We start from the raw sequence: 13069 nt of genomic DNA on the forward strand, positions 1-13069 counted from the left end.
GCAGAACAAAAACTCTGTTTCTTCTTTTTGTTTAGACGTGTACTTTGTGGAAAAGAAAAGATGTGGTTTGATGAATAAGGTTCTTCTTTTCTTAGTTCGAAGGTTGCTAGTTTGAAAGATCCAATAATACTCTGATACCAAATATTGAATCAAACACTAGAAACCTTTGATTGAATTCTCTTAAGGAAAACCTTTATTGCTTTAGAAAACTGACTCAAAAACTAAAGCTTCACAAATTCACTCTCTAATCTTTCTCACAAGTTATGCCACAACCCAACACATCCTTATATATAGATTGAGAGACCTTTAAACCAAATCCTAATATAAATAAGTTCAACTTAGATAACTCCTAAGTATCTTTAGACTTATCCTAATCCATGTCTCGGTAGGACTTGTATAGAAACTTCCTAACTTTGTTTGTCCTTCAAGCTTAATCTAACATAATAAGCACTTAAGGAGTGTGAAACAACAACACCACCATTTTAAACTGTAACATTAACCCAATTCTTTAAATCACCATCGGGCACTTTAGCCGATAGCTGGGAACGGCGATGAGCCTGGTGGCTCTAGGCGCTGTGAGACCAAACATGTCACTGATATCCAGATCGCCGGAGTTAGCTCCTTCCGGCAACTCCCAGTTAAAAGAATGAAGCATGTGCGCGACAGCGAGCTCCATAGCATAAAGCCCTAGCTGCATGCCCGGGCAAGATCTTCGACCCGATCCAAACGGTAGATACTCGAAATCACTACCTTTGAAATCCAGAGCCTTGCTATCCATAAACCGGCCCGGTTTAAACGCATTTGGTTCAGTCCAAACCGATTTGTCACGTCCAATTGCGTACACATTAACCATGACCCGAGAATCACGAGGGATTGAGTAGCCAGAGACGACGGAATCCGCTGCCGCCTCATGGAGGAGAAGCGGGATCGGCGGGTGTAGCCTCAACGTCTCTTTCATGGCGCATCTGAAGTAAGGAAGGTTCTCGAGATCAGACTCGTGAAACTGACGACTCAAACCGATGACGTCAGCGAGTTCTTGCTGCAGTTTCCTGAGTTCGTGAGGATTCTTCAACAGCTCCGTCATTGCCCATTCAATCGCAGACGCCACCGTTTCAGTCCCACCAAACATCACATCCTACAATAACAATTATTTAATTTCGTAATCAATCAATATGACATTATCATAAAATAAAATAAACAATGTAACATATGGTTTATAATATTAATCTAGTTATTAATTACCATGACAAGGGCTTTGATGTTGTCTCTTGTGAGTCTAAGCAATGATGACTGAGAATCATTACATAGATCACCACCATTCTCGCCACTATAAAACGCCATTAGTTCATCAACCATGTCATCGTCCAAGCCATCATCATCGTTTTGTCTAGATTCCTTCTTTTCGATATGCGCATCGATGATTTTGTCTATGAATCCATCCAACGATTTCCTAGCGTTTTCTAACCGCTTGTTGAAACCGCGGTTACCAAACCATCTCATCCACGGTAAGAACTCTGTGATATCAAATGCACCAAAGAGCTTCGAGAACTCTTGTAGTATCTTCACGAATTCGTCCTGACCGTCGCGAGCGAAGGAGCCAAACGCAGCTCGATATGTTATGTTCCGCGTCAAAGCAAAAACCAGCTCGCCAACGTTAACCGGTGAACCGGTTTGTTCGGTAAGCATTTGAACCATTGAATCGATTTCTTCTCGTACGGAAGCCCATGATTCGGCCCGCTTTCTGCTAAAGAGTTTCATCACGCAAATCTTTCTCATTTGACGCCAAAGCGGACCGTAGTTCGCAAATGCCATATCCGCTCGATTGTAAGTAAGATATGATATCGCTACGTTAGCCGGCCGGTTTGCAAAAACCACATCTTGAACCTAAACATTAGCCGATTGAACACACATTTAAAAAAAAATGTTCAAATCTAGAGATTTACATCACCCATATATGAATCAAAAATTAATAGTTGAAATATCTTTAGAATTTCAGTTTTAACTATATTAATTCACGATTTTAATAGTTGTCCGGACCTATGATGGTGGTAATCTACTAAAAGTTTATAACGTTATATGGAGCTAAATTATCAGGAAATACACAAAACATGTAGTTTCGAAAAATGTCTAGAAGATTCAAATAAAATCACTAACCTGAAGAATTTCTCGAGCCATCTCAGCAGTTGAAACGGCTACAATATGAATTCTACCCATCTGAAGGCGTAGGAGACCACCATATTGTTTGGCTAACTCGGCCAGACCACGATGACTCAATTGGTTTTTAAGTTTCAAGTTCCCTACGATTGGATATCCTCTTGGACCAGGTGGAAAGGGAAGACTCCGATTTAACAAAACTCTAACTAAATACCAAAGAAAAATTAAAAAAGCATATACGATTGGTGAGCATAGCAAACAATCCATCTTTTTTTCTTTTTACTGTTTTGTTTTAATCAGATAGATAGGGAGCGAGAAAGTGATTGTTAAAAGTTTTTTTTTTGTTTTGTTTTTGTTGTATGGTCACACATACATGAATATGAATATCTTTGGATGTTAATCGAATATACAGAAAATAAAAGTTCTATAAAATTTTGGTGGCTATTTATTTCAATTTTTTTTACAACATTTTGGTGGCCATTTAATTACTAAATATTTGCACATATGGTATTTGATTTATTAATTGCATATAGCTGTGTATTATAAAATAAATAAGTAAAAAATGAAATATTTGTTTCCCTTTTGGGCATTTAAAAGATAATTTCCACTTGACTATTTTAAGGGGTGTGTATTCAACTTGACATTTTAAGTGATTTGTGTAAGATTTACAAATCCTATGTTATTCAATCATGGATTTTAAAAAATCTATTAAAATCCACTATTACTAAACTGATGATTTAAAAATCTACTTTAAAATCTATTGTTATTCAAAACAGTTTGTGGATTAGAATTTTAATAAGTTTTAGGGATTCTGAAGGATTTGAGAAGATACTCAGATACTTGCGAGGAACAACCTTATTTTGGTAAATTGTATAAATTATAACAGGCAATAAAGATAACAATCTTATTTTGAATTGGATATCTAATCAATTCCTTACATTTTTGATAAATTGTATAAATTATAAGATATCCAAAGTAATATCAAATATGTAATCTAATACACATTTACATTATGATATATTATCTTCTTTCTAAGTGTCATTTTATAATATTACATTTCCAAATTAAAAATTAAAATATACTATTTTTTCTTTTTACATTAAATGATTTTTTAAAATATATAATTAATAGTTTTGGAATCTGTTAAATTAAAAGTGTAAACAGAGATGCTTATAACCAGAAGAGCTTTAAATAATTCTTAGGAGGTAATATATGACACTTTATAATATATATACTAGATTAAGACCCGTGCTAGATCACGGGTTGAAACTTATTTTATTTACATTGTAATTTTTTTTATAAAATATAGTTTATGTGATTGTTTTTAAAAGTTTTCTGGATAAAAAATTATGCAATAAAATCATATGCTAAATATGATGACTTGAAAAAGACACTTATTTTGTAAGTTTTATATTGTTAATGATTCTAGATAAGTACCCGTGCTATAACACTGGTTAAATTTTATTTTATACAAAATTTTGATATTTTCTATTTTAAAATAAAATTTTAATATGTTGTATTAGTTTATGTACATGAAGTTATTTCCACAATGTATATTCTATCTCATGACTTGAATGTCATTATAAGACATAATTTTATGAATTTAGTTTTTAAAAAGTGAGTTATTATATTATGAGTAATTTAATATATTGTTATATTTTTTTGTTTTATTATACTTGGTTTTTTAATATTCTTTCATATTATAGTGACATATTATTGACATTGCTATAACAAACCAATTTAGAGTGTTTATAGTTTCTAACTTTAATATCGAGTTTTAATATTTTAAAATATTTCAAAATAAATTATTTAAAGTTTATAATATTATATAAAATTATAAAATTCAACAAAAAGTATGAAATTGAATTTAAATATTCAAATTTTGACCCGTTACTCAGTAAATTTTTTAATTCTATAGTTATTATTTTTAAAGAATAATATTAATAAAAATTGAATATTTTATAGATTGAATCATTTATATTTGTTTTTAAAAATTCAACTTATGGTATATCCGGAAATAAAACAATTTTTTTTATGATAATTTATTTGTTTAACAAAATAGACTCATATATAAAAATGAGAGGTGAAATATAATAATAATTAACAAATTAATATGTTAAGTTAGATATCAAAGAATTTTATTTGATGAATAATTTAATAAAGAAAATTAATATGTTAAGTTAGATGATATCAAATGATTTTTTAGAATATTTTCTTTAAGATTTTTGAAAACAATAAATCCAAACTATACAAATAATATAAAACTTAATCTATAACCTATTCGTAACCAACTTATTAAAATTTTATAGTGTACAAAATAATGTTGTGTACTTCCGTTTTATTATATAGGGGATATATATATCCAAGATATTGTATTTAATGTTTAGAGATTCGAGAGATAAAAATTTAAAATATATGACATGATCCAAATGATGGATACATATATTTATTTCTCTCGTACATATAAAAAAAGGGTAAATTTGAAAAAAAAAAAAAAAAAAAGGTAAATGCTTGGTCATCAAAGCTTATTAGGCTCTTAGCCAATTAGGTAACCAAGCTTTCATTGCCATCGTCAAAGCTTTTCAAGGGAAACAACAAACATCCGCTGCCCAACTCTTGTAGCTCTCCTGGTCAGCGAATGCACATACTGTATGCTTTGCTTGACAGCTAGGTTCGAAGCTAGAGCAACGCATGAAAGAGAAGAATATGAAAAGAAAGTTGGGCAAAAAAACGATGTCGGATGTCTCTGATAAAAGTGTGACGAAAATAACTAAAATTTTAGGAGTAAATGATTCGTTCACACGAGCATTATTGCTTAAATGGGCAGTCATATCGATCTTTGGCGTTGCAAGAGGATTGGATAGTATGACAGAATTACAAAATGAAATGAGTTTCAGCTCTCGTTTCAGCTGTGTTCAACTAAGATACTTTGGATTCTGGTCAATGTTTCTTTACGTTTACAGGTTGACTTATTGTTTTACTCCCTCATATCCACCACACACTACGTTCCAAGGCCGACCAATCTTGCTCGCCATCATGTCATTAATTGTGAACGTATCTATGTTTTATAACAGTTACACATGGCAAAGATGGAATGTTTTTTTCTTTACGTTAATTGTCATCATCGCTACAGTTTCATTGGCTCAATTGATTTACGGTTTGGATGGGCTTGGGGCTGGCTGTATTTTATGGATAGCTATCTTGGGATCTGCTTGGGGAATCAATGGTCTATATTTTGATATTACTTCAGGATTAATTATTTGTACTTTCTTCATCATCACAATATTTCAAATGGCATTTATGTCGGAAATGTATTATGACAAAACGAAGTTCTATGAGGAAGAACTAGTGGCTTCAATTAGAGATGATTTTCAGATGTTATACTATTAGATTTGTTTAGTTTATTTTGTGCAAATACTAGTATTAGATTTTTATATGTATATAACTCATCATGGTTATTGAATAAAAAAAATCAAACCCAAAACTATAACATTTATAGCATTCAAAACACTAGTCTTATTTTACTAAAATGTTCACTTCATATTTCTATAATTTTAACAATTTAAATAAATATCTTTATAAAATTATATTAATTTATACTATAAACAATAATATTAATTTATGATGTTCCTAACATTACTAATGTTAATTTTATAGATGTTTTACTGTAATAGTTCTTGGAAAAGGAGTCTGTAGGATTTAGCTTTAAATAATAAAATTATGAAATAATTAAACATATAATACTACTTTTTTAGGAGTTATGTGACACGCTACTTGATCACTTATTTAAAAAAAAAAGACTTTCCAGGTTTTCAAGGTATTTTAATGCTTAGAGATTTGATCAATAAAATTTCTATTGCATGGGTCCAAATGATGAAACTTTTACTTCCCTTATAAATAAGTAGATGCTTGGCCTTAGGTAAACCAAGCTTTTTTATCATCATTGTATTCTAGACTTTTCAAGAGAAACAACAAACATAAAATTTAATATGTCGTCCAGTGAGAAAACAATGTTGGATGCTTCAGATGAAGGTGTGGCAAAAAGAACTATAATTTTTGGAGTAAATGACACGTTTACACGATCATGGATGTTTATGTTCGCAATCATATCGACCTATGGCGTCTCAAGAGCATGGGATAGTGTGATAGCATACAAAGATGATATGAGTATCAACTATTTTCTACTCAGATACTTTGGGTTCTTGTCAATGTATATTTACGTTTTAAAACTGGTTTGTTGTTTTGGTCTCTCAGATCCACCACACACTACGTTCAAAGGTCGACCCATCTTGATTGTCATTATGTCATTAATGATAAGCGTATCTATGTTTTATAACTGTTACACATGGCAGAGATGGGATGTTTATTTTCTTACGTTAAATGTCATTATCGCTACAATCTCATTAGCTCAACTGATTAACGGCGTGGATGGGCTTGAGACTGGTTGTGTTTTATGGATAGCCATCTTTGGATCTGCTTGGGGTATCAACGGTTTATATTTTGATATTACATCACCAGCAACCATTTGTACTTTTTTCTACATTGCAATGTTTCAGATAGTATTTATGTCAAACAAGTTTAATGATGTGAAATTTATGTCGGAATATCCAGCTAATCCAAATGACCACGCGATTGAGTGATTGCTGAATACATGTTAATTATTAAAGGTTAGCCTGGGTTTTTAAATTATCCATTAAAATTACTATTTTTAAAAAAATATTAACATGTTGCTGTAAGTAAAAACTCTTTTTAAAGAATAAATATATAAATAAATTTAATTAAAGAAAAAATCATATTTGTTTTTTTACTTTAGTATGGTATTTCAAAAGTGAAACATTATAAATCTTGTATATTCAGAGAGCATTTCAGTTTGTCAAGGCAAATATGATCTGCAACTAGACAGGTTTGTTGGCTCGTGAAAGACAGGAGATGACTCCCAGCAGATTTTTATATGCAAATTATACATCTAAAATTATGTATATATATATATATATACATCTAATATATATATATATATATATGATACAAAAAGTTAAAATACAGCCAAAAAATATATCACGTATTATATGATTGTATATAGTGATTGTCTTATGTAATCCTTGGTTCCAAATAATTTGAAAAGATTTTAAAATAAAATTAAAATCTATGATCCAATGTAAAATTCTATCTGTTTGTTTTGTCGCTAAAACTATAATATAATATGTTGACAAAAAAAAAACTATAATATAATAATATATATTTTCAACTATCACAAATAAGTAATCAAATTTGAATTTTTGTTTTTTTTGTTTTTTTCCTTTTATAAATACAGCTGTTTTTGAGGAAGGAAAACAATGTTTTTAGTGGTTCCTGGGACAAAATAATTAAGGCTAATTTCAATTTGCAACACATAGTAATTTTTTTTTTTGATCAAATGCAACACATAGACATAGTAATTAATGTTTTGATAAAACGGCAAAACAAAGTATACGAAAAATGTATAATCATCATTATATATTTGATTAAACCTATTTTTTCAATTGATTACATATGAAACAATAAAATAATACGAAAACAAGCGACACAGGTCTTTTTTGTTTGGACAATACAGTGGCTTTGGGACTTTTTTCTTGTGTTGCACGCCTTTAAAATGGACTACCGTACATAGGTATTTTTTTTTGGTAACATAACATTTACATAAACACCTTGGTGGTTTAGAGGGAAAAAAAAAACCCTAAAATAGCATTAAAACAAGTTTTATTGACAATTTTAGCATACACTCTATAAATATTCTAAAAATAGCACTATTTAACACATTACAATATTTAAAATTAATTTTTAGAATTTTTTTTTTTAGGTTTGGGTTCTCAATTTCACATTTAGGGTATAGTTTTGAAGGGTAGAGTTTAGTATTTTAAATTTCAGATTTTATTTTGAAAGATTAATTTTGAAATATAATGCTACTTTTGAAATTTTTGAAATGTTATGCTAAATTTGAAACAAAAACTTATTTTGATATTATTTTTAAAAATCTTCTTACATTAGATATTTCGATAGGTAGAGAGACAGACATCACATAACTATCCTAGTGCGGGCCCTATCTTAGTCAACATACTCTCATCTGCGCATCACACCACACCCGCATAATTAGAGTGTATCCAGCTTGATACCATCAAATTTGCATTTTGATTTTTGATTATGTTATTTAGTAAGTAATTGTGATTAAAAAAAGCAACTTCTTCATGACCTAGCTTTTTAACAGAATTATATAAAGAGATACTCGTTCATCGTCTTTCTTTATTACACAGAACAATCCCTTCCTCAACCATGTCTTTCTTTAAACATTCATTGGTTTAGCTACTAGATTTCATCAATTCCTCTGGTTCCTAAGTAACACTACAGAAATCCTTTACCTTCAAACTTTTACCTGGTCTTTCGTCGCCTACTTTTCTTTAATGTCTTGTGACTTTATCGATGAAGATCTACACCAGAAGCTGATCATATCGTGCTTTCCTTTAATCTATGTTATTAAAGTGTAATTATTTTTTCGGTTAAAGATCTTGAGAGAACTCCAGAGTTAAGCGTTCTTGAGCTGGAGTAGTTTTAGGATGAGTGACATTCCGGGAAGTGATTGTTAAAATTGAATAACACATGACAAAATCTTTAATTGTTAAAATTGACACGTTTCGCGATCACATGAGTTACTAACTTTGAAAATAAGGTTTATATAATAACACAATATTGAATACGCTATCAAATCATTCACCGATTGAAAAACTTAAGAAAATTACATTAATTTCTTATTGATTATCTTATTTTTCTTATATTATGTAAATCACTAATTTTAACACTTTTTCAGCATCACTAATTTAAACACATTACTTTAATCACTTTTCTATATAAATTTCGTTTTATTATATGATTATAATAAATAGTAATTGTAATTAAATTGTAAATATTTTCCTTATTAATTGCATATATTTTTCTATTGAAATTAGTAATTTAATAGATAACTTTTCTATTAGAATTAGTGATATAATAGATTACTTTTGGTTTTATATACCTTTTAAAAATATTAATTGTAATCCTTTTATTTTTAAAATTTTTTAATTTTTCTAATAATTATTATAAAAAAAAAATCTTTTCACACATGTCAAAATATTATCAATATACATGACACGTGTTTATATGAATTACTAACTACACTAAGGTTTATTGATTCCTGTTACTTGCATATACGTTTATCATTTTCCGAGTCGCTGACTCTTTAGTCTTTTCTAATAATAGGTGCTATTAACGGCATCGCAACCGTCATCGTTTTCGTCTTGGAGAAACCGTATGGGTTCTAGTGTGCGCCTATCACCGCCGCGGTAGTATTTGGAAAGTACCTTATGTCCTCCGACTGTTGCAAGGTTTGCCGTGGGCGGAAGCCCAAAATACAGAAAGCGAAAAAAGACCGCCGACTGGCTTTTATACTCTATCTAAGCACGACATTTTTTTCAAGGTTTTCATGGATGAGAAACCGCCCTTCATTGAAGAGAAGAAGCATATTAGGCGTCTGATGAAGTTTCTTCAAGATATTACTATTATTATTTAAAAAAGTATACTAATTATTAAGTCGTTTAATAATTGTCAAGTTACTTATCACTTAGCTTGACTAATGATTTACTAGTATTACTACCAGAGTGTTTGGGTTTGGATACAGTCAGAAGATGGTTTGTTTTGTAAGAATACCTATTGCATTTGACTACTCAAATGAAATATAATTTATATGATTAAAAAATTAATATCTTAATTACTTTTTGTTCTTTCTAATGTATAAGATGGAGTTACTGATGATGAGTTTCGTTACTAAAATTGTAATTGGTAAGTTGATGAGTAATTTGATATTTAGGGATACCTTTTCTTACCCAAAAAAAAATGCTTTCGGAAAGGATTTCTCAATTTATGTTATTAATGTGATTTCGCAGAAGAGTTTCGGAAGATAAAAAAAAAAAAAAAAAAAAATTTAAAAAAAAGCATCTCTTCTTTCTAAGCAGATGTGATACTTATTATTAGGACTTGGCAAATTACAGTTTAAATACAATAGTGTTTACGTCTGCGTCATATTTAAACTTCATATACTAAAAGACTAGAGGAATAATTAAAGACATTCGTCGGTAAGCAAATAAACTAATAAGATGATTTAAGTTAGGTTTGTTCTGATGGAGAGAGAGATAGAGACTTGTTGACGATTCTTTATAATAATTTTTAAAAAAAAAGAAAAAAAAAAAAAAAAAAAAAAAGTAAATTCAAAATCTACCTGACCTGACAAAGTACCCAAACGGTAGATTTTGATTTTCAAACACTTTTGTTCTCTCTATCCTACCTGAATTCGAATCAGAGAGATTAGAAGACGAAGAGAGACATTTTCTTTAGGAATGGAGACAATCAGGAAGCAAGCTTCTAAGCTCAGAGAACAAGTGGCCAGACAGCAACAGGTTTGGGGTTAACCCCCTTTTTCTTAAAAACCCTAAATCATTACATATCTCTCAAGATTGTTAATTTTTAAGATTGATGGGCGATTTTATCAGTGGTTTTACTCGAATTTGATCCTGTTCTTGATCTGGGTATATATTATATGATGCTCTTACTTAAAATTCGATTAGTATAAAGTTTGAAAGTTTCAATCTTTGGTCTCTCTCTCTCTCAAATTGATTTGATAAGTAGTTGGTTTCAATTGGGACAACTTTTTTTTTTTTATCTTTGGTGCTATTCTTTTTTTGATCTCTGGAAATTGATGCCATAAGTTCTTACTTTGAGCTTTTCAAAGTATGTTGATGTTTCTCTGTTTTATTGTAAATCTTGGTGGAGGCTGTTCTGAGACAATTTGGTGGAGGTGGTGGTTATGGAGGTTCAGACACTCTAATAACCGACGAGGAAGAGTTTCATCGGCATCAGAATCTGGAGAAGCTTTACATCTCAACACGCTCTGCTAAGGTTTTTTTCCAGCTTCTACTATCCCATTCTCTTTCTCAGTTACTCTTCTTTTTCACTGTAAGAACTAAGAAAGAAACCTTCAACTTTTACTTCTTCTTCTTCTCAGCATTTTCAACGAGATATTGCCCGTGGTGTACAAGGATATATCGTGACAGGATCCAAACAAGTCGAAATAGGTTCTTTTCTTTTCTTTTCTTTATGCATTTGTGGTCTCTAGTTTCTGTTTCAAGATTCATATAATCGTCTTTTCTTTTCTGATTTGTTTTGTTGGCGGTTAGGTACTAAGTTGTGTGAGGATAGTAGGAAATATGGTTCGGATAATACATGTACAATTGGTGATACACTAACAAGAGCTTCACTCAGCTTCGCAAATGCTCGAGCCTTTATGGAGAAAGAGCGCGCAAATCTCTTGAAGACTCTTGGCACACAGGTTTCATAACCACCCTTTAATTTGCTAATATCTATGCTGTTTTCATTAGCAACAGAGCTAAGTTTTTACATGATGAAGTTATTAGGTCGCTGAGCCATTAAGGGCAATGGTAATGGGAGCTTTATTGGAAGATGCTCGACATCTAGCACAACGGTATGATCGGATGCGACAAGAAGCTGAAACTCAGGTACTCAGCTGCTCTGCTTCTGACACCAAATTGTGTTTCTTTCCTTACATAATTTTACTTGAACCTACGCAGACTATCGAAGTATCGAGACGGCAAGCTAAAGTTAGAGAGAATCCTAGTAATCCCGAACTAGTAATGAAGCTGGAATCTGCTGAAGCCAAACTACAAGACCTTAATTCAAATATGACAATATTGGGGAAGGAAGCAGCTTCTGCCATGGCTGGAGTGGAGGATCAACAGCAAAACCAAACTCTTCAGCGGCTATTAACTTTGGTACTTACGTGGACAACTGTTTTGGTATGACTTGCAAGTTGTTTTTGGCTTCAAAATCATTTAACCATCAAATGTTTCTATGAAAAGGTTGAAGCAGAGCGTAGTTACCATCAAAGGATCCTTGAGATTATTGAACGGCTCGAAGGAGAGGTATGTATATATATCTCCATTGGTCACATCTTTCTACATTGTTAATCTTCAAATGACATAAATTCATTGTATAGATGAGACTTGAGCAACAAAGAATCGAAGCACCTCAAACTCCACAAGTAGAGAACATCACATCTTCGCCTCCACCTTCATATCAAGAATCCAATAATGGAGTCGATACTTCTCAAATGCATAATGGTACATCAGACGCCATGGGATACTTCTTAGGAGAGGTTAGTGTACTTGGAAAATTGTCATCATATCAGATTTCGCAAGAGCTTCATTAATCTCTTGGTTTGGTTTGCATATCTATCCTTTACCGCACAGGTCATGTTTCCGTATCAAGCTGATTCAGATTTTGAGCTCAGCATATCAGTTGGAGACTACGTTGTTATCAGAGAGGTTAGGGCTTTCAAAATCAAAGCATATAAGATTAAATCTTTGATCTCTGAGGAGTCTCATTCGCAAGTCTTTATATGATGATCCAGGTAGCGAGTAGCGGGTGGGCAGAAGGAGAATGTAAAGGCAAAGCGGGTTGGTTTCCTTACGACTACATCGAAAGAAGGGATCGTGTCCTTGCAACTAAGGTCATCGAGGTCTTGTAGTGGATTCTTTTGGTGGGCTTCGGTGGTTCTTGGAACACTAGTTTCAATTATCTCCTTGAAGAAACTTGGTGTTTTTTTTCTTTTTGCCATTGTTCGTTTACTTAGGTAGATTTTTATTTTTCTTCCTCTCTTTACTTTTTTACACAAGGGAAAATCTGATCATTGTTGAATCAAAAGAAACCTCAGCTCCGATATTCGTTCGAGATTAAAGTACTGTAATGTATAATAAACAATACAATAATAGATGAGATTATTTTATATTTTAAGTTCCGTAAATATATGTTAAATGTTATCTTTGGACTTCATCATCAA

At 31.4% G+C, this 13069-nt stretch overlaps 2 protein-coding genes across 3 annotated transcripts; one reads left to right on the top strand and one right to left on the bottom strand.

The window, feature by feature from the left end:
* Positions 1-142: 142 nt before the first annotated feature.
* On the bottom strand, positions 143-2618 carry LOC104727479 (cytochrome P450 84A1-like). Its single transcript, XM_087471409.1, has 3 exons — positions 2155-2618; positions 1243-1884; positions 143-1135 (listed from the first exon to the last, which is right to left on the bottom strand). The coding sequence occupies exons 1-3, from the start codon at positions 2419-2421 to the stop codon at positions 509-511; spliced, it is 1536 nt and encodes a 511-aa protein (XP_087327535.1). The 5' UTR covers positions 2422-2618; the 3' UTR covers positions 143-508.
* A 7676-nt stretch (positions 2619-10294) lies between these two features.
* On the top strand, positions 10295-13017 carry LOC104720814 (SH3 domain-containing protein 2). 2 transcript variants are annotated; one of them, XM_010438700.3, is made up of 10 exons: positions 10295-10613; positions 10987-11112; positions 11219-11288; positions 11391-11542; positions 11628-11729; positions 11802-12002; positions 12090-12152; positions 12227-12385; positions 12480-12554; positions 12641-13017. In XM_010438700.3, exons 1-10 carry the CDS (start codon positions 10554-10556, stop codon positions 12755-12757), a joined length of 1125 nt encoding a protein of 374 aa, XP_010437002.1. In that variant the 5' UTR covers positions 10295-10553; the 3' UTR covers positions 12758-13017. The 2 variants fall into 2 exon arrangements, with proteins under 2 accessions (XP_010437002.1, XP_087327537.1); XM_087471411.1 differs by lacking the exons at positions 10295-10613; positions 10987-11112; positions 11219-11288 and having other exon boundaries at positions 11404-11542; positions 11621-11729.
* Positions 13018-13069: the final 52 nt, after the last annotated feature.

Source organism: Camelina sativa, chromosome 11 (assembly GCF_030686135.1).
Source record: "Camelina sativa cultivar CO46 ecotype springtype chromosome 11, ASM3068613v1".
Lineage (NCBI taxonomy): Eukaryota > Viridiplantae > Streptophyta > Magnoliopsida > Brassicales > Brassicaceae > Camelina > Camelina sativa.